General features: G+C 36.6%; 4 protein-coding genes across 6 annotated transcripts; 3 read left to right on the top strand and 1 right to left on the bottom strand.

Annotated features, from left to right (window-relative positions):
• Nucleotides 1–1,312: 1,312 nt before the first annotated feature.
• On the top strand, nt 1,313–8,706 carry LOC104243907 (YTH domain-containing protein ECT4-like). Of its 3 annotated transcripts, none has more exons than XM_009799180.2 (11): nt 1,313–1,523; nt 1,615–1,665; nt 2,408–2,484; nt 2,660–2,834; nt 3,135–3,202; nt 3,922–4,297; nt 4,407–4,495; nt 4,774–5,355; nt 5,449–5,661; nt 5,741–5,887; nt 8,139–8,706. In XM_009799180.2, the coding sequence occupies exons 2-11, from the start codon at nt 1,638–1,640 to the stop codon at nt 8,370–8,372; spliced, it is 1,989 nt and encodes a 662-aa protein (XP_009797482.1). In that variant the 5' UTR covers nt 1,313–1,523; nt 1,615–1,637; the 3' UTR covers nt 8,373–8,706. The 3 variants fall into 3 exon arrangements, with proteins under 3 accessions (XP_009797482.1, XP_009797481.1, XP_070026829.1); XM_009799179.2 differs by having other exon boundaries at nt 1,390–1,523; nt 1,601–1,665; XM_070170728.1 differs by lacking the exons at nt 3,922–4,297; nt 4,407–4,495 and having other exon boundaries at nt 1,397–1,523.
• Nucleotides 8,707–9,885: 1,179 nt separating this feature from the next.
• LOC104243908 (photosynthetic NDH subunit of subcomplex B 2, chloroplastic) lies at nt 9,886–12,108 on the top strand. Its single transcript, XM_009799183.2, has 3 exons — nt 9,886–10,445; nt 11,249–11,689; nt 11,784–12,108. Exons 1-3 carry the CDS (start codon nt 10,023–10,025, stop codon nt 11,976–11,978), a joined length of 1,059 nt encoding a protein of 352 aa, XP_009797485.1. The 5' UTR covers nt 9,886–10,022; the 3' UTR covers nt 11,979–12,108.
• Nucleotides 12,109–12,435: 327 nt separating this feature from the next.
• On the top strand, nt 12,436–14,115 carry LOC104243909 (protein NDH-DEPENDENT CYCLIC ELECTRON FLOW 5). Its single transcript, XM_009799184.2, has 3 exons — nt 12,436–13,031; nt 13,108–13,566; nt 13,646–14,115. Exons 1-3 carry the CDS (start codon nt 12,525–12,527, stop codon nt 13,838–13,840), a joined length of 1,161 nt encoding a protein of 386 aa, XP_009797486.1. The 5' UTR covers nt 12,436–12,524; the 3' UTR covers nt 13,841–14,115.
• A 57-nt stretch (nt 14,116–14,172) lies between these two features.
• Nucleotides 14,173–18,010, bottom strand: LOC104243911 (protein SINE1). The gene is made up of 3 exons (XM_009799185.2): nt 17,838–18,010; nt 15,827–17,120; nt 14,173–14,837 (listed from the first exon to the last, which is right to left on the bottom strand). Exons 2-3 carry the CDS (start codon nt 17,111–17,113, stop codon nt 14,355–14,357), a joined length of 1,770 nt encoding a protein of 589 aa, XP_009797487.1. The 5' UTR covers nt 17,114–17,120; nt 17,838–18,010; the 3' UTR covers nt 14,173–14,354.
• Between the last annotated feature and the right edge of the window lie 2,130 nt (nt 18,011–20,140).

Below are 20,140 nucleotides of genomic sequence, written 5' to 3'. Positions count from 1 at the left end.
TCGTCATCAGCATGAGTGGGTACTGCTCGCGAGTTAGACATGTTGATCCTGAAATCAAAAACACTCACAAGAACAAGCGTAAAGTAGTGTGTGTTACGAGAATTAATACCAGACAATCACTGTTATCCTTAGTCCCACGGTGGGCGCCAAATGTTTACCCTTAAAATTGGATAACAATTAAACTTATAATGTGGTTTTAAAGACACGTGATTTTACCTAATACCAATTGATAATGTAAAGATTAATAATAGAAATAAACAACAGGATAAAGCAAACCAGTGTTTGAACTAAATTCAGCCCTCGAGTTTGAATACCCTCGAGCTGAGTTGAGCAAGAACAATTAAAATATAACAAGCTGATGAACAAATATATGAACTAAAGGAAAGGTGTTATATTGCTTTGATATCTCAGAGTGTAAGTCCTTTACAAAATGATTAGAACTCTTTTTATATAGTAGAGGAATCCTATCTATAGTACAATTCTAATTACGGAAGTAAATTCCATGATTAGCCTAAACAATCGCCCTTGATTTGATATGTTCCGGGATTTTCGTAGTGATCTTCGACCGAACACGGATATCTCACTTTTCCGTTATTGCGCTTTGCTCAATGTCTGCCATATTTGGTCTCGACCGCTGCTGCCCTCGATCTCGACAGGCACTTCAATTCTCGAACTCGATACCTTATCTTTGTGCTCTGGTCTGATCCACTACGAGGCTCTCAATTCTCGAACTCGATACCTTATCTTCGTGCTCTGGTCTGATCCACTACGAGGCTCTCAATTCTCGAACTTGATACCTTATCTTCGTGCTCTGGTCTGATCCACTACGAGGTTGATCTTCGATGCAATTTTCCAGTCTCGATCAAATAGTAAAATCGGATAGGCCCGATTTTAACCGTATACACATTTGTATATGTAATTCTTACTGTTTCGTAAAACTACTTAATAAACGATCGAATTAGGATGGAATGAAATCCAATATAACTAAAAAATCTAATATAAAGATCAATCGAAGGGCACTTATTGAACTTCAATCGTGCAATTTAAAAGATTTTAATATTCACCCAACCCCAACCATCCCCACCACTCTACTGCCTCAATTTTACACCATAATATTTGCCTAATTATATATAAATATTTTTAAAATAATATCTTTCATTCACTTATCAAACGTTAAAAATAAATAAAATTTACTTATAATTTGCGAAAACATTTTGCTTCATACTATCAAACACCCAAATAATAAAAAATGGTGGCAAGTATATATATATATATATAGTAATAAAATAAGAAAAGGGAGAAAAGGAAAAAAGTTTCCGGTTTGGGAGAAAGAGCCGTGGAGCTATTTGAATCACAATAGTTTACGTGAAGAAATTTTTCACTTTCCCCTCTGAGTCTGAGTCTGAGTCTGAGTCTGAGAAGGCCGAAACCGAAACACAAAATAGCATCTGTTTCTCCTTTTGGCTCCTGTGCGGCTAACTAACCCCTTCCCCAAGTCTTCCCTCTCTCTCATTTATCTCTCAGTAAGTACTGCTACTTTTCTTCATTTTGGGGTAGTATTTACAGTCAAGTCACATTTTGATAAATAACGTATAATTAGGCCTCACTTCTCAGGTGTTTTGGTCGATCTTTTGCCTATGGCGGCTGTTGTTCCTTCCTCAGATCGTATCCTTTTCTTTCTCTCTTTCTCTTTATTCATTTCTTTTAATTATTTTCTCATCTGGGGTTTCCTTAAATTGTAAGTTTTTATTTTTATTACGCTTCTGTTCTCTCTCTCTCTCTCTCTCTTTAATACTGGTTTTGTGTGTTTTTTACTAGGGTTTATGCTCCCTGTTTGACTACCGAATTTCTGTAATTTCTTACTTTATCTTTTCTTTCTGTTTCTTAATTTCATGGCTGTTTGGGGAGTGCTGAAATTAAAAAAGAAAAATTGATGCTTATGGAATTAATTGCGCAATTGTTGTTTTTATTAGTGCAATGATATGCTTGAAGAACCATCCTCTGCCCTGCTTGTGGGTTGTTATTGGGTCACTTTTAATTTTTCTAAAAGAACTTTAGTTGGATTTTTGGAATGGCATGATTCGGACTAAGCAGACATAGAATCTTCAAGTATTTTGAAATAAAATTTACATACTTAGAAACTATGTAAAAATATTTTAGTTCACATAGTTAACATTCAAACTGTTTAAAAAGTAATTGAGAAAAAGGTGCTGTCACATAGAGTGGAACAGAAGGGGTATATATTAATGACGTTTGACATGCTTGTGGAATATATCTAGTATGTAAGTTATGTATTAGACGAATTTATGGCATCAAAACTCTAAATGGATGAGATGCTTAAATAAGATGTCCGGCGGACCTGGGTTTATGACATGTTTTTTTGTCTCCTTAATTCACATTGCTTAAGAAACAGCAGATTTGCTACAGGACTTGCATTTGGATTCCGAGAATAAGTCCCTTCAAGCTCGTGACTCAACAAAGCAGGTACTGGTTGTTGCTTTAAATCTTGAGATTAATTTTGACTTTCCAATGCATGCCACTAAATGAAAATTTTGGCATCTTTGCTGTATTTTTTCATTAATGTTTGACAACATAGGATGTCTTGGTTGAGTTAAAAATTAACTCCCTTTACTGTCAATCCCTCTTTCTTGATAAAAAGGTTTCATCTGTTCAATATGCACCTGTTGAACCTGGCACCATGGCGAATGGAATGAACAAGCCATTTGAGAGACCAATAAGCCCCTTCAATCAGGATTTCACAGGGCCAAGCATGTTTTACAGCCCAAACGGATACACATCTCCTACATACCCTTCTTCAACATACTATTATGGAGGTAACAAACACCAGACTGTATAGAGAGTGTTGTTTATCAATTGATAAAATGCTTAACAGCATGTTGTGTTGCCCATTATTTTGATTCGTCATTGGACATTCAGCTAAATTACATGATATACAGTTGTTTGTATGGATAAGCTGCTAGGCAATTCTGAATTATCTAGGTAGCATTAGGATTGAAGGTCAAGAAGGTCTTTTACTTGGTCAGTTGCATAGTGTACCTTTTGATGGTATATATTTCATTCTATCAATAAAGCTTCTGCCTGCTCATCCTCCTGTGATATGGTTTTAAATACAGGTTATGATGGATCATCAGGCAATGAGTGGGATGGACTTGCAAGCGCCGATGGAGTTGAAATGCCTCAAGTAATTTTTTTTTTTAAAATTAATTATGTTTCCTTTTTTTATTTGTTTATTTTCCATTTATAGAATTTTGCCTCGAAATTGATTTCTAGAATTTCATTGTGATTTGTGATCTTTTAACCAAGAAGAGTTGGTGCTGGGACTTGTCCTGATGACATATCTCCCCATCCCCCCTTTTTTTTAATCCCCTTTATCCTTCTCTTCTCTATAACTGGAAGTTGTTTGACCTCATGTTGTTTTATTTATTTTTTGTTATTTTTTTTTTATGACCGAGAAATCCGTCTGGGGCCGATCCTTTGGACCAACCGCAGTCTTCGAAACTCGGTGGATAATGGGCCCACCCCTCTACCCTTCTCCACTTAAATACCGGGCTTTGCTTTGCATGGTGTGGGGGCTTGAACCTGCGACCTAAGACACAAATCCACCACCCTTTGCCACTTGAGCTAGGCCCTGGGGGCCGATCCTTTGGACCAACCGCAGTCTTCGAAACTCGGTGGATAATGGGCCCGCCCCTCTACCCTTCTCCACTTAAATACCGGGCTTTGCTTTGCATTGTGTGGGGGCTTGAACCTGTGACCTAAGACACAAATCCACCACCCTTTGCCACTTGAGCTAGGCCCTGTGGGCCTCATGTTGTTTGTTATTATTCTTGTGATCTTGTTTATTAGTCTTATACTTGAGGATAGCTTTTGATTCTCTCCGGGCCTGGTGGCTGATAACAGGGCATGTTCGGTGACTATCAACATGGGTATGGTTATGCACCATATGGGACATACTCCCCATCGGGTTCGCATGTTGGACATGATAGGCAGCTCTATGGCCCTCAGCAATACCAATACCCATCGTCTTATTTTCAGTCTGCTTCTTCGACCAGTGGATCTTACCCTTCCAACCAAGGTAACACTTCCCAGACAGTGGTTTCACCCTCTGTCGCACCTGACCAAGTGCAATTTCCAGCTGAATCAACCAAAGCAAATCAGAGTCGTGTAGGAAGTACCGTGACTCATCGAACCAATACGTCAAAGTCTGTAAGACCAACTTACCAGAATTCTTCTGTGAAATCCTCTGATTCCTATGGTTGGGGAGGCATACCATCAGGTATCCCTTTTCTCGGATTATAAGGAAGAGATTTGGTTCAAGGAATTAGTTTGTTAGATATATCCTTGAAGCTTCTATGTTTTTTATCATCACAAATCTGTTGATGCAGTAAGTCCTTGGGTCTCTTCAGCAGTTCCTCATGGGAGCAATTTCTCTTCTGGAGGTACTCAAAATCTGCGTCCTCTTCCACATTCAGTGGTAGGTATTCCTTAAGGTGCTTGTCATTTGCACCACTTGATTGCTGTGTGTCCTTGATATTCAGTACTTCTTATTCATCTTTTTCCCACCTGTTTTATGGTGGCTAAACATGCTGCTCTCCAGAATTTTCAACTTGTGGATCTGCTTCCCTTTCCTTTTCTTTTGGCATTATTAACTGGATTTAATTTACCAATGGTGTTTATGATTTGGGAAATGGAGCATTCAGTAGACCTGGATACGTCCTTCTCTTCGCCTTATTCTATCCTTTTATGCAACAGGGTATGCAGCATCCAAGAGCGTCATCTGCAATGGGAGGATATATGAATCAGATGTATCCTAACAATCGGATGTATGGTCAATACGGAAACGCGTTTAGAAGTGGTTTAGAATTTTCACCTAGTATTTATGATCTTAGGACTGGTGGTCGTGATTGGTTGGTTGCTGATTACAAGTATAGACCTCGTGGCCGTGGTAATGGTTTATTTATCAACAGCAATGAAAGCGCTGATGGGTTGAATGAGTTGAACAGAGGACCCAGGGGAAAGGGTTTCAAGGACCAGAAGGATTCTGAACCTATATCCTTAGCAGTTAAGGGGCAGAGTCTTCCACTAAAAGGCAACTGTGATGAGGATAATCTACCCCTTTTCCCAGATAGGGAGCAGTACAACAAAGATGATTTCCCTGAAACATACACAGATGCAAAGTTCTTTGTCATTAAATCATACAGCGAGGATGACATTCACAAAAGCATTAAATACGGTGTATGGGCAAGCACACCCAATGGTAACAAGAAACTAGATGCAGCTTACAGAGAAGCTGAGGAGAAGTCTGGGGGATGTCCGGTTTTTCTGCTGTTTTCTGTAAGTATCATCTTTGCACCTTTGCAAATAGGCAAGTCCATCTAGTGGTAACCTTTGGGAGTATTAGTTAGTTTCCTTTGTGGTGTTTTACAGGTCAATGCAAGTGGGCAGTTTGTTGGTCTTGCAGAGATGATTGGTCCAGTTGACTTTGATAAAACTGTTGAGTATTGGCAGCAGGACAAGTGGAATGGTTGCTTTCCAGTGAAGTGGCATATTGTGAAAGATGTTCCTAATAGCACTTTGAGGCACATTACATTGGAAAACAATGAAAATAAACCTGTAACCAACAGCCGAGATACTCAGGAGGTGTGTGATAGTCCCATGTGCTGCAAATTTCTAATCTATGCTTCTCTGGCTGAATTTTTGATATCTTCCGATGCTGCAGGTAAAATCTGAGCTGGGTTTTCAAATACTTAAAATATTCAAGACACATTCCAGCAAGACATGCATTCTAGATGACTTTGATTTCTATGAGGGGCGTCAGAAGATAATGCAAGAGAAGAAAGCTAAACAGCGTCAACTGAATAAGCAGGTATATTGATCTTTTTCTTTAGACTTGATTTATCTTCTTTTGTTGTTCGTTTTATTTGTTGCATAGCTGCTTGATTCAACGATTGGTAGAGATAAAAATGCATTAAGCTGCTCAGAGGGTACTTGAACATTCTTTTTGAAATGCTTCTGGAAAGACTTTCCAGATTTATGGGACACTTTGGGAAACTAATTGTGTTTGGATAGCTTCTATCTCAGTTAAGTTTGTTGTTTTCACCTAAAAACAGCTCTTGGCTGTAAAGAAAATCTGTCCCAACACTGGCCTATGCTTGCTTGGTGTTTGATGAGAGGATATCAAAAAGAGGATTTGATTGCTTGCAACAAAAAATTCCCAATTTAATGTTCCACGATTCATTCCCTGCAAACCTTACCATTTGTCCTTTTTTTCATTTTCTTTTTAATTTGAAGATTTGTCCTAAGCCTTTAAATTAACCCACATTATCTTTACTGATGGAGTTGTCCTTATCTTGTCACTTAATTGTTCCGAGACTAGTCAAATTATTTATAGTCTTGTTGTATAGTATCTGCAGATCTTGTCCAGAGGACTAAACCAGACCTGATTGTGCTGATTATAGTTTGTAAATAGTTAGATTAGGGTTGGCAACACAACAGCTGTTTTCTGTTGGATCTAAAATAGAGTTGTAAACATTACCTTAACCTTGTCTTTAAAAAAAAAAAGAGTTGTGACCGATTTTCCATAAAAGTTCCATGGTGCATAGTTAATCAATCCAATAACCACAATATTAAATGGTAATATTTCACCAACTTATTTAAAAAGATAATATTTCTCCAACCCTTATACACACGCACATACATTTCCTATCCCAATACTTACAGGTATGTAAAGTTTCACATAGATAGGAACTGTGGTGAAATGACGATTGCTCATCCGAAAATAATAAGTTGAAACACCTCCAGGGTCCAGTGGATAGGGTATGTGTGTGATGAATTGCATGATTTCAGGAGATTCTACTTTAAGATGAAGAGAGAGGAGGGTGATTGAGTGGCCAGGAGGCTGGGAACTTGCTAGAGGGAGCATGGGGATTTTCACATAGTTGCTTTGGTCTGGAGTTACATGAATGCCCATTTAAAATATATTTGAATCTCTGATATTTGTTTAAACTTGCCAAATTTGTATTATGTCCATGTAAAATTAGAAAATTTGTTATATAAATAAATATTATATATATATATAACTCGAGGGAGGACGGCGCTATAAACAAGTTGCTTTGTTTTGGATTTATAGTTTTGATTCTCTGGTGTTGGTTTGAAACCACCAAACTCTAGTTATGTCCATGCATATTTTATTCAGAATCCAAGTTACTGAACTGTGTTATAGATGTAGGTGGACTGGTTGGGATAGTTTGCACTGTGTTGATACCATACCTGACCTTTTTTATCAGGCAAAAGTCGAATTTCATTACTTTGCATCCATTGATACAATACCTGACTTTTTTTGACAAGCCAGTGCTGTTGATCCTAGGGGAACAACCCCTGGGATTCAAGAACTATACGAGTACTATGCAAGAAGTTTAGTTTCCATCTAATCATTTTTATAGATTTTAAATCCTATTTGCTCCAAAATTACACCAAAAATTGCAGACCATCTCAATATCAGTGAAAGCAGTATATACCACATCTAATGATCTGCCGATTGTCGAAAAAACACGAGTGATGATCCTGCTTGTTCTATGTCCCATCACCAAATTTTTCAGCATGTTCACCATCAAATCCCATGTCATCCGTTGTGACCAAGTGTCCCACTTATTCCTAGTACTAGTATGATACACATTGCACCAGCCGATGTCAATTTGTCTTTTCTCTTGGGATTTTAACGGTTAAGAGTTCCATGCAGCTGGCCAATCAAAAAAGGACGTGGAGAAGCCACTTTATTGGGCACTCCGTGGTCCAGATTGCTTTACCTTCTTGTTCTTTCCAACAAAATCTTGTAAAAGGATCATATTGTGAATATACCATTATAGTCCTCCTGTCTCATCCATATCCTCCCTGCACCATCAGCAGTCGATTGACAGACATAGAGCTGTCATAAACCCCTGACCTCCCCTGCCAAGCGTTACACTGCTTCAGTTCTTGGTCCAAGATATTGTGACTACCTCATTTTGATGCATTACACCAATGTAAAAGTTGCAAATATTCTTTTATTTAGGTAATTACTGCATGTCATTTCTTCGACACGGTTAATTTTGGGTTAGTGATTGTCTTTGATGTTTCAGGTTGGAAATGTCAATCAATCTGCTGCTTTGACCCAAATAACTGAGCAAGATAGGCCAGTAGATAAAGAATGGTCAAAAATACCTGCTTCATCTGGGGGTTCCGCTGGTCTACCCAGATCTGAAGATGGGGAACTGAAGCCATCTGAAGAAATAAGATCAACCACAGCTTCCAAAGATCAACTAAATGTTAAAGACAATGAAGTCTTATTGAATGGAACTGGAAGTGCTTGCTGAGTGTTTTCTTTTACTTTTCTCTTTTCGTGGGCTCGTTCCTTTACTTGGGTTTATGCGAAGCCTTTTACCGGATGTCATTAGCATAGCAGAAGGTTTTGTTTTTTGTCACATGCAATATGTTTTCTTTTACTAGGATGGTAATAAAACAAGTAGCTCAAAACTTTCTTTATTGGCAGCTAGAAGCTTGGATTCCTTTGAGAATTGCAATTACTTAGTGGACTTCATATCTTCTTGATCTTTTATTTGGTTTCTTAGTTTTTGGCCTAGACTGAGCTTTTATTAAACGATCTTGTATTTCCCTCTTTTTTTGTTAAATTTGTTGAGGTTTTCTTCATGTGTTCTTGTTATGATGAGCGAGTCAAGGTTTTTTTATTGATTTGCAACTATGGATACGCATTCATGACAGACTGGGCATGTTAACTGGGCATGTTTAGGTAATATCGACATCAATAAGAAAAGCTCTTGACAGACTAGCATTTTATTAACCAACATAGAGATGGGAAATCCTTATGACATTTTGTCAATCAGTTGATAACCTCTCAATCTAATAGAGGTTTATTATATGAATCATCTGTGACAGTTGCTCCAGTGTGTCATTTCTATACTAAATTTTGGTTAAGAAAACCACTTGAAACTTCAAAATCAGTGAACCATTTGGTTAGAAAACATTTGAAGTTAATTGAGTTATAATTACCGTATTACTAATATTTTGTCAGCGGTGTTGATTTAAAGATGATTGGATATGGTCTAACGCCTTATTGGTCCAATGTACTAATGATCAGTCATCTTAACTATCCGAAATCAATTACTATGTTTACTGAAATTTTGTAAACATAACTATTTATGATGGTAGCCATTGTCATACTAGCAAGACATGACAGTTATATCCAAACACTTGTACAAGAAAACGAAAAAAGAAAGGTGTAAAAATGACAGTACCACTTGACCTTAAGTTAAAGGAAGTCAATAGTATAACTTTTCAATTAGCGAGATTAATTGTATTTACGACTAGTAGATGTGCTATTAATTCATGGGTAAAGTTGCATAGTTGGGACCTAGTTACATCGTTTCTTCAATTTTCTTTTAACTTTTTGGTGAAATTTCAACCATGTACTTTAGTGATACAAGATGGAGAGGCAACCAATAGCGACCTTCAAATTATGGTTCTACGCATTGAACTTTCCCTAGGAAAAAGAGAAATAGAAAATACCTCCAATTCACATTCCTATGTTCAGCTTATGCAGTGTACAAAGCTTTGTCAAACAGCGTTACACAAAAATTAAACCAGGGAATACATTTTACTTGGTGGAAACTCTTTGGTTATTTGCAATATGATCTATTTTAGGTGAATCTATAAAGGTACAATTTTTGGAAAGTCTTGGTCATTGAAAGTATTGTACTAGTATATTTTTTTAATAAATAGGTGGAATGAACAATTTGTTAATAAAGCGTATGGAAAAAAACAAGGGTAGGAAAATGTCTTATTTGGGCTTAGTGGTCACTGTACCAGAATGTGCCAAAGTAAGTTTTTGGAGAAAGAAAGGAGGAGGTGGAGATAGGCCTTAGCCACTATGCACTCACTGCTCTCTGTGTTTGTGGAAGCTAAGCTCCCATAAACTCTCTCTTTGTTTCTCTTGTTGGTGGTTAAGAATGGCTGGAGCTCTTTTATCTCTTTCTTTACCTAAGCTCAATGTAACTAAAGCTTCAACTGCAGCCAACACCACAACTACAGAAAGTCTTGAACAGAAATTCGGTCGTAAAGGCATAAAATTTAGTGAGTCTGAAGGGACAGTTGAGCTGAGTGTTAGAAATGGAAGCTCAGTGAAGCTACAGATACCCAATGCCCATATAACTTCTTACAAGCCTAAAGTTTATTGGAAAGATGATGGTTTTGAGGAAGTCCTTTACACCCTTCCTCCTCCTCCTTCCTCTTTTTCTTCTAATTCTAGAGGTGGCATTGCTCTGGTAATCAATGAAATCTTGGAGCCTAATAAATTGTCAACAACAACAGCCAAAGCTTCTTCTGAGTGGACTGTCACAGATGTTGATTCTGACTCTATTGATGCTCTCCAGGTCAGTTACTACTCAGTTTTCACTACTGTTTCAACCAATTGTTTCTTGACTGAATGATCATTGCAATATATGTTGGTAGGATAAGCACCATGATATCAATTTAACTTTCTTGAATTTGGAAAAGGCAAACCAAATCTTGCCATTAGCTATGAGAATATGTTGTGTTCAGAAAGTAGCTTTCCCTTTCACAAAGAAATACTATCTTTCTTGTTTAAATGCTATTTTTCTTAATTTCTCAAAAAGGGGATGTTGTATAGAAGCCCCAGTCCGAAGGTGCGAGAGGTTAGCGTCAGTGGGTATCAGGAGGGGTAGAGGTAGGCCTAAGAAGTCTTGGGGCGAGGTTATTAGGCGTGACATTCCCCGCTAGAGTTGACTGAGGACATGGCTCTAGATAAGAGGGTGTGGAGGTCAAGGATTAGGGTAGAAGGCTAGTAGGTAGTCGAGCGTATCACTTTGTCTTTCCCAGTTCGCTGGCATTAATGCTAGTATGATATCCTTTTATTCATAGATTGCTATTATTACCTAGCGTTCAACTGCTTTCTTGGCTTCAGCATTTTTATCTTATTGTTATTCCTTCTTGATATCTTGTTGTCATTACTTATGTCATCGGTTCTCCAGCCGAGCGTCTATCGAAAATAGCCTTTCTGTCCTTCTAGGATAGGGGTAAGGCTGCATACATCCCACCCTCCCCAGACCCCACTTGTGGGAAAATACTGGGCTTCTTGTTGTTGTTGTTGTTGTTGTTCTCAAAAAGGGGATGCATCTGTATAACTGTGACAGACACTATGTACTAAAAATTTCAGGTTGAATTGAGCTGCAGCAGAGGGAGTCTCGATATTAACTATGTGGTGTCACTCTATCCACTGAGCATGGCAACAGCAGTTATAGTGAAGAACAATGGCCGCAAACCTGTCAAGTTAACGAGTGCTATACTAAGCCATTTGAAGTCTAAGACAAGAGGGGGTACAGGAATACAAGGACTCCGCAGCTGCACTTATTGCGCACATCCTCCTTTGTCTTCTCCCTTTGAAATTTTATCTCCAGGGGAAGCTATGAAAACTGAGGAGCCTGGTTTATTCTCGTTTGGTTGGGAGCCAGAATTGAAGCCGGGAATATGGTCTGCTCAAGATGTTCCCATCACTGTATTGAAGCACAAGCTCAGTAGACTTTACAGTGTTCCACCAGAAGAAAGAGCAAAGGAATTTTATAATTCAATACCTTCAAAATATGAAACAATTGATCAGGTATATCACATTCAAAACAAAAGACTAGTGGATTATCATGCTTGCTGTTTCTACTATTAATGGCGCGCTTTATAACATTTTTGTTTTTTCCCAGGGCCGTGAGCTCTTCTTCAGGATAATACGTATGGGGTTTGAAGATATTTACCTATCAAGTCCGGGTTCATTTTCGGACAAGTATGGGAAGGAATACTTTATCTGCACGGGCCCTGCTTCAATGTTGGTTCCTCTTGTTGTGAATCCTGGTGAAGAGTGGAGAGGAGCACAAGTAATTGAGCATGATAATTTATAGTTTGAAACTGGAGTACATATTTTCTTTTTACAAGCTTTATGTACCTCTTGATTTCTTTATCAAGAAACTCCAATATTATGCAAATATCAAATGTACTTAGTTGAATATAATTGAAAATTCCCTTTTTGTATCCTCCTCCTAAAGCCTAACTGTTGTTATCAATATTATGCAATATCAAATGTTCGTTTCCTTGCTTTTAACAGTTAAATCCTTCCAAGCAAATGATCGTTAACAAGCAGAAAATGGGTGAGCTAGAGATACATTCTTTAAACTGCAGCAATTAGAAAGATAAGCTTAGACATGTTAATAGAATCGCAATTTACATCCATAAATAAATCCTATCCTGAAAAGAGAAAAATGAAAGAACAAAGTTAGGACCACCACCCAAAATATCATATAAAAAAGGGAGCATAATCCACACACTCTTTCAAATGTTCAACCTTAGCCAACCAAAAGTTATTGTGAAATATCATATCATGGAACAAGGATAATAAAACTCAGTCGTCTTCAAAAACACCTCACCCCATTCTTTCTTCTTCTTCTGGCATGGCTACCATTAACACTTGTCTCCTCTCTCCAAATATAATCTCAGCTTCTCCAATTTCTAGATCAGTGAGCAAATCCATATTTCCTCCACATCTCTGCAGTCCCCTCCAGTACACTAGCTTAACAAGAAATATTCAATTGCCAGGGGTAGCTTCCATCTCATACCCACCCATCGACACGGAATACTTGGAAAGTGAGTTCAGTGGACATGGAGTTACCTTCACAAGAGTTAATGACAGCTGTGTTGTCCGCATGGCATTGGAGAACGGAAGTATAGCTAACTTGATGCTTCCAAGTGGTTTGATCACATCATACAAAGCTCAAATGTGGCATGGAGGCACATTGGAGTTGTTGCATACCACTGTCTCACAAGGACAGAATGGTTCACCAGTCATTGAAGGAGGAGTTTCACTAGCCTGCATTTGCGACAACGATCATGGTCTTTCATGGTCTCCAAGTTCTTGGGCTCTTCATCAAGTTAAAGGTGATCCTCAAGAATCTATTCAGGTACCTTTGGATCCTACTATTAGATTAGCTCTCTTTCATTTGTGGTTACACTTACACGTCCGAGTTGGAATTGCAGGTGGAATTGATTTGTACAAGTTCAGATGGAAAGATTGAAGCTAAGTATATGGTTACTTTGCAACAAGATGTTTTAACTTCAGAGATTAAAGTCTTTAATTTAGGTAAGTCACGGCTCCGAATGATGGGTTCAGTTCTTAGCCATCTTACAGTAAGCACACCAGAAGCCAGTTATGCAGTCGGATTGGAAGGTTCAGATTTCTTCAACAAGCCTCCATTTTTGGCTAACTTCAGCATCCTTCCTCCTGGCTTTGGGAAGAAAAAGAATCAGGTTTCTAAAAGATTTTGGGATCCTAAATCAATTGGGGGAATATTCTCCAGCTGGAGTACAAATGAGACAATTGCAAGAGAAACAGAACAAGAGTTGGAGGGTGAAGAAACTGACAACTACAAGCATTTGACTGAGGAAATGAGCAAAATTTATCAAAGTGCACCCAGGAACTTCACACTCATTGATCGGGTAAAGTGTCTTTCTTTATGGGCATTAAGCGATATAGCTGCTAATTTATTCTTGACATTTGATAATTACTCATCAACAGGGAAGAAGAAACTCAGTGGTAGTAGGACGGGACGGGTTCAAAGAAGTGTACATGCTGAGTCCTGGCTCCAGTCATGAAAGTTATGGAAGATATTCATATATATGTGTTGGGCAAGCCGCTTTGCTTCGACCAATAATCATAGAATCACAGAGTGAATGGAGAGGTAAACAAAGTTTGCATAACCCAAATATGTGAATTTCTGAACCAGCAGATGAACTCATTTTCACACAGAATGGAGCTCTCATTAGTGACTAAACAAATCAACAGATGGAAGACAACACCATCACAAGACAAACCACCTAAACCAAGCAGATACAATTGGTTTGAAATACCATTTGATTGTTAGAAGGAGAGCTCTGTTCTCCTGTTGCCCGTGTTTTCCCTCCTCGTTATCTTGGCTACAACTTGCAGATATAATTTCATTCATCAATTTACTCAACAAGCTATAGAAATCAAATTTTATTGGAAAATTAAACAGATTTGAAGAATCATGCCTATTGACAACTGCATGATGAAATGACAATATCTTTCTCCAAAAACAAACCTTCAATTAGTTTCATATTAGCGTCTGAATAATCAATTCGGATGATGGGATACTAGTTCTGTAACAAAGTACATTAATCCTAAATGAGAAAATTAAGATACTGAAGGTCCTATCTAGCACCCACTGTCTAAGAGTGGGATGTATTACAAAAGACCAACTACATATCTAGGTGGGAACCAGATTGTAGCTTTGGTCTTTATCCCCTATCCACAACAAAAGTATGAAGGCTGCCAAAAGTACAACTAAGATACCAAAAAACAATATGCGAGTAGAAGTATAGCCTTTATAGTGAATTACACCTTGCGATTCTGTTCCATTTCGGGCAACGTCGTCTGAAGATACTTGCAAATCTCCATCAGCTTGAGCATTATCTGTTGAAGATACCGATTCTGAGTTTAGATGGCATTGTTTATCATCATTAGATAATGTCCCATCTCTATCCTCGCATCTTTTACGATTGAAGAGGCCATTTTCTTCGGACCTTGCTGGACTGCGTTCACATCTGCACAAGGAAGGGCTCCTAAACCTTCTGGTTTTCCTCTCAGAAAAGTCTGAGTTCACATCATTGGCATCCTGAAGGAGATGAATAAGTTTTCTTGGCGTCGCAAAGATCTTCACACTTTCGACATTAACATGAGAACGTGACCTCTGAAGCACAAAACAAGCAATGTGAACAATACCATCATATCTTCAACTTCATATCTTGATATTTACTGATAACACGCCAAAGTAGGGTCTCAATTTCAAATAATGCATTTCATAGTAAGCTCAAAGAAATCCAATGCTTCTTTGGAACAATCACAGTATCATTTAATTTTGTCAAACAAACTGTCATCTGAACTATCAATAATGCATTATGAACTTGGTCGTTTATTCTTTTCAGTTGTTTTATATTTCCTATCAGAACTATACCAAGTTTCAACTTACTACTCCCTCCAGCTCATATAATGTGAGACAATTGACTGAGCAAAGAGTTGAGAAGTTCAATTTGAATTGTGTATCTTTTTAATATTCATGGGATAAAATGTTAAAAATTGTACAATTGACAAGTTGTTTGATACAAAATCATCACATCACAGTTTAAATTTGGTCTATTAAATGAATTTCAAAATTTTGAATTATGAAAGTTCATAAAATAATATTATTAGTGGAATAATGACAAAAATTAGATTATAATTGTTGCAACTCTATCTCCTTGATAAATTTCCAACCAAAGTTATCCATCAGAAATGTAGCATATGACTAATGCAGAACTATTCCCTGAGTCAAAACGCCACACTTGTTCTGAAAAAAAAAAAGTACAGAAAGCAAAAACAGTTGACATCTTCTAGAATATTTTACAACCTCCATTTGGTTCTTTGCACAGACCATAGAAATCATGTATCAAAAATTTTACTTCTAAGATTGCTCTTTAATTAGTTTTGTCGCACATGCACTAGAGGGAACCCATCTATTCTGTGTATTCCTTTAATGTGCTCTACATCTCAAATAACTGAATTGTTATTTTCTCTACTTTATAAATGCACAAGGTACTTTTTAACTCCAAAGTGCTCCCCGCTATTTTCAGAAATTATTTGCTGGTTAGAAATAACACTATATAAACTAGGCAAAGAACGGTAGTCAATAACATGTTTTACCTGAGGACTGGGAGTAGCACTTCTGACAAAACCATTTCGAGCAGATCCTGGCAAAAATCCAGCAAACACAGCAGTGTTATCTCCAAAATCGTTATGAACCTCAGAGTGTGTGACGCCATTTCCATGGGTGAATTCTGAGAAGATGCCATCCTTTAGAGACACATCTACACCACCATTTCCACTCCTTCTCCAAAGTTTTCGGTTCACACTCCTTCTATCGTTACCCTGATTTATTGAAAGAGGGGAGTCCATGAATGGTTCATAGTCAACAAATGAGTTAACTGTGTGTGATTCTGGTGATGCAGTTAAAGGTGATTGGTCACCGGAGCTCCATATAATGTTCCCTCTACTGTCAAAGTTGGATCCAGTCGTTGAATCCACATCTCTCTCAAATTTTGGAACCTTCTCAGAGCATATTTTCTTTGCAGTCTGTAATGCTTCAAATGCAGCCCCTCTAACATAAAGCATCTTATCAGATTGACATTTTTCCATCTCCTCAATAACCATTCTAACCTCAGATTGTATGCTTCTTTGATCCAAATGCTTCATCAAAGAGTTGACCATATGAATGGCAGACAATCTTTTTTGAGAAACTCCTTCGCCGCTGCTACTATTTATAATTTGTAATCCAGACTGTATCAACAATCTTGCATAAGCTTCCATGATTAAGCTATTATGTTTGGCTAAAGAAGTGACTAGAGCCATATGAGAATTGGTTTGAGTATGCTTCTCCAAAGCACCGGCAACTCTTTGACAAACCTCATGAACCATCTCATTTGAAGCAACACGCCAATTATCAGAATCCACAAGAGCCTTTAGGCAGAGAGCAGCTCCAGAAGATAAACTCTCCTGACTCCCGAGAAGACAATCTGAAAGGGGCTTAGAGAGGGAGTGTATAATGTATCTCTTCTTTTCCTCTGGTGTAGTTGGGTCCATACCATACCTCGCAATGGCTGGAACAACTTTTGAACAAGCTTGGTGAAGAGCAAAAGAACCAGCACTGGATGTAAGGGTCTTGATAATAGTGCTCATGATGTTATCAATTTGAGGAACAATTTTCGGCCCATGTACACGGGCAAGTACCTCATAGAGTGAAATTGTGTATTCACCGGATGAAGCATTGGATTCTTTAGTTTCAGAAACCTGAGCAAGAAAGAGAGGGATTGCCTTGGAATCTAGCTCTTTCACATATGACTTCAATGCTTTCATTGCACATTTTCTACTCTCAGCATCCTTATCCAAATTCTCCAGTTGTCTTCTAAGTATTGGGCTAAGACTTCTTCCCATCTCTTACCTGCATCCAAGAAACCAAGAGAACCATGCTAAATATTTAGTGGGCGTTTGGACATAAGAATCGTAAAAACCCAAAAAAAAAGTGAAAAAAAATTTCAAGTAAAAATGGTATTAGAAAGTTAGAGTTGTGTTTGGACATGAATACAAGTTTGGGTTGCTTTTGAATTTTTGTGAGTCATTTGAAGTGAAAATTTTGATAAACTCAAAAAACAACCTTTTGGAGTTTTTCAAATTTTCGAAAAATTATGAAATTCATCTTCAAGTGAAAATCAAAGATTTCATGGCCAAACGCTGATTTAAAAAAAAAAGTAAAAAAATTTGTAGGCCAAACGGCCCCTTAGACTGCTCTAAAGAAAAACAAAGATAGACATTTTTTTTCATTCTGTTATAGATTTTTATTATCTTCAAATTATTCACCGGCTATACTGAACTTAATCCACCAAATCTTATAGATTTGGACAAACTGAAAGCTTCTGCTTAAAACCCCAATAAAATCATTTTCTAAGCAGAAAAAAAAAACAAGCGCCCCAATTTGATACCAAGATTTCCAAGTAACATACGGGTCTATCCAAATTAAATCTTTTCTATAACAAAACACATAAAACAGAAACACAAACTTGGGTCATCTTGCTCTTAGAGTTAAAAGGAGACTTATAAAAATCAAATATTCATTCAAGAACTCAAAATAGCCAAATGGGTGACCCAAAAAGAAGCATACCTTCTCTTCAGTCAAAGATGAGTCCTTTCAGATTCTTACTGCAGCAACAAGAAGTGGCACATAAAATCTCTAACTTTTCTTCTAAAGCAGGAACACTAAGGAATTCTTGTAATGGGAAATAAATCAGAAGGAAATCTTCAATACATCTCAGTGTTAATATACGAAGAAATGACAAGTGTGAACAGAGAATTGCACACACGTTAAGTAATTGTAATTGTAATTGTAATTGTAATTAAAGAGAAAAAAATACTAAGGCAATACTACTACTATACTCAAATATATTGCCTTAATTTGGATTTGCTCCGCGTTTTTGGTGGTGCGCTGTCTGAATTAGTTCACCTATCCAAATATATTTTGAGGGGTACCCTTAAATTTTGAATTTTTTACCTTAATTCCCCCGCTGCCCTTCACCCCGCCAGCTGTATTTGAGTTTTCAATTTTCAATCAATGTTTCTTTGACGAAATTACCCCTCCAAAATAATTATTGTGATATAAGTGGGCGTTTGGACATAAGAATTGTAAAATTCCAAAAAAAAAAAAAATTCAAGTGAAAATGGTATTTGAAAATTAGAGTTGTGTTTGGACATGAATATAATTTTGGGTTATTTTTTAAGTTTTGTGAGTGATTTGAGTGAAAATTTTGAAGAATAGCTTTTTGAAGTTTTTCAAATTTTCGAAAAATTGCAAAATTAATCTTCAAGTGAAAATTAAAAATTTTATGGTCAAATACTAATTTCGAAATAAGTGAAAAATTTTGGAAAAAAAAAGTGAAAAAATTCTTATATCCAAACGGGCTCTAAGAATGAATGGTGGTTTTAGATTTTCAACATTTTAGACATTTCATTCAATACTAGAGCCGAGGTCCTTTTATGTTGCGCGACCATTAGGGCACCTAACTAGAACGAGATTATCAACGTCCGAAATGATGTTCTCATAAGCACTTAGTAAAACTTCTTAGGAAATGTACAAAAAAATTCAACAATGACAATGTTTTGTGCCTAAAAAGGTCCAAGGCTAAGCGTTTGGTTAGTGTTATGCCAATGGTGTTAAGAGTACGTGGGAGGTAGTAGGAAAGGGTGTTAGGGCATCTCCAAGGGTGCACTATTTTTTGCACCAAATCTAAATTTGGTGTAAAATTTGGTATTTTTTTGCTCCAATAGAACACTAAATCTTGCACCATTATAGTGCATGGATAATGTTGCACCAAATTTGGTGCAACACTATTCATCAACACCAAATTTAATTTATTATTATTTTATTCTTCTTTTAATTTTTTGGACTTTTAATTTATCATATATTGTGTATATAATTAATTTTTATATTAAGATCTTTATAATTTTAATTTTATATCCTATTTTTTGATATATTAATTTTTGTATATATTATCTTTATATAAAATTTTAAGTTAATTTTATTATTATTATAATTGTATAAAAAAATATAACCATTATTTAAAAATGATAAATGCAAATGTAAGATGTCTAATGTTGCTAAAATTGAAAAGTGAAAACTAAAATTTAAAAACAAAATTAACAATACATAAAATAAAAATACATTATAATTAAAGTATATCAAGGGAGGATACATTAAAAAAACATAAAACATAAGTTTAGTTTTTGTAATAAATGATTTATCCTTTAAAATAATTTTGTAATAAATGATTATATAAGTGGTGAATGTGAATTATATATGATGAATATGGAAAAAAGAAAAAAGATAGAATTTATTTGAAGGAAATAAAAAATAAAATTTAAATAGAAGATAATAATATAATATAGAAGAGAGAAGAAATATTCTTTTTTGGTACAAAAAATGGTGTAATGGTTGGAGTAAATTTGGTGTTACACCATTTTGGTGTAAAATTTGGTGTTAGGGTTGGAGATGGTCTTAAAGACCTATACAACTAGGACAAGATATCATTTCTAGTGAAGAAACCCGGGGCTAGATTGATATTGTCAACATTGATTAGTTCCCTGGGTTAATTTCACTGATGGTCACTCAACTATGTTTCAATTTCATTAAAGTTACTAAACTATTTTTTGTCACTTAAAAGTTATTTTGACTCAAACTCATACCATAAATATGACATGGCATAAAATTTAATGAGAAAAATTCAAAAATAAATGCCACATAAGCTTAAATGGACCATACTCACTTTAGATCCATTTCTCCCTTAATGTGATTTGACTCATAACCCAAATGGGTTTCAATAGGGGGGGAAAACACCCCTAATAAAATTAGGTCTGTGATTTTTTTGTGGGGTTTTTATCGTACAAATACAATATTTCTTTTGTATAAACAAT

Source organism: Nicotiana sylvestris, chromosome 3 (assembly GCF_000393655.2).
Source record: "Nicotiana sylvestris chromosome 3, ASM39365v2, whole genome shotgun sequence".
In the NCBI taxonomy this organism is placed as follows: Eukaryota; Viridiplantae; Streptophyta; class Magnoliopsida; order Solanales; family Solanaceae; genus Nicotiana; species Nicotiana sylvestris.
This window is presented reverse-complemented; position numbering and strand designations above follow the sequence as displayed.

Coding starts and splice junctions, on each gene's coding strand:
- LOC104243908 (XM_009799183.2), top strand. CDS start 10,023: ATGGCTGGAGCTCTTTTATCTCTTTCTTTACCTAAGCTCAATGTAACT. Junction 10,446..11,248: donor ACTCTATTGATGCTCTCCAG/GTCAGTTACTAC, acceptor TAAAAATTTCAG/GTTGAATTGAGCTGCAGCAG. Junction 11,690..11,783: donor AATATGAAACAATTGATCAG/GTATATCACATT, acceptor GTTTTTTCCCAG/GGCCGTGAGCTCTTCTTCAG.
- LOC104243911 (XM_009799185.2), bottom strand. CDS start 17,113: ATGGGAAGAAGTCTTAGCCCAATACTTAGAAGACAACTGGAGAATTTG. Junction 14,838..15,826: donor GTGCTACTCCCAGTCCTCAG/GTAAAACATGTT, acceptor TTTGTGCTTCAG/AGGTCACGTTCTCATGTTAA.
- LOC104243907 (XM_009799180.2), top strand. CDS start 1,638: ATGGCGGCTGTTGTTCCTTCCTCAGATC. Junction 3,203..3,921: donor ATGGAGTTGAAATGCCTCAA/GTAATTTTTTTT, acceptor GGCTGATAACAG/GGCATGTTCGGTGACTATCA. Junction 5,888..8,138: donor AGCGTCAACTGAATAAGCAG/GTATATTGATCT, acceptor TTGATGTTTCAG/GTTGGAAATGTCAATCAATC.
- LOC104243909 (XM_009799184.2), top strand. CDS start 12,525: ATGGCTACCATTAACACTTGTCTCCTCTCTCCAAATATAATCTCAGCT. Junction 13,032..13,107: donor ATCCTCAAGAATCTATTCAG/GTACCTTTGGAT, acceptor TTGGAATTGCAG/GTGGAATTGATTTGTACAAG. Junction 13,567..13,645: donor ACTTCACACTCATTGATCGG/GTAAAGTGTCTT, acceptor ACTCATCAACAG/GGAAGAAGAAACTCAGTGGT.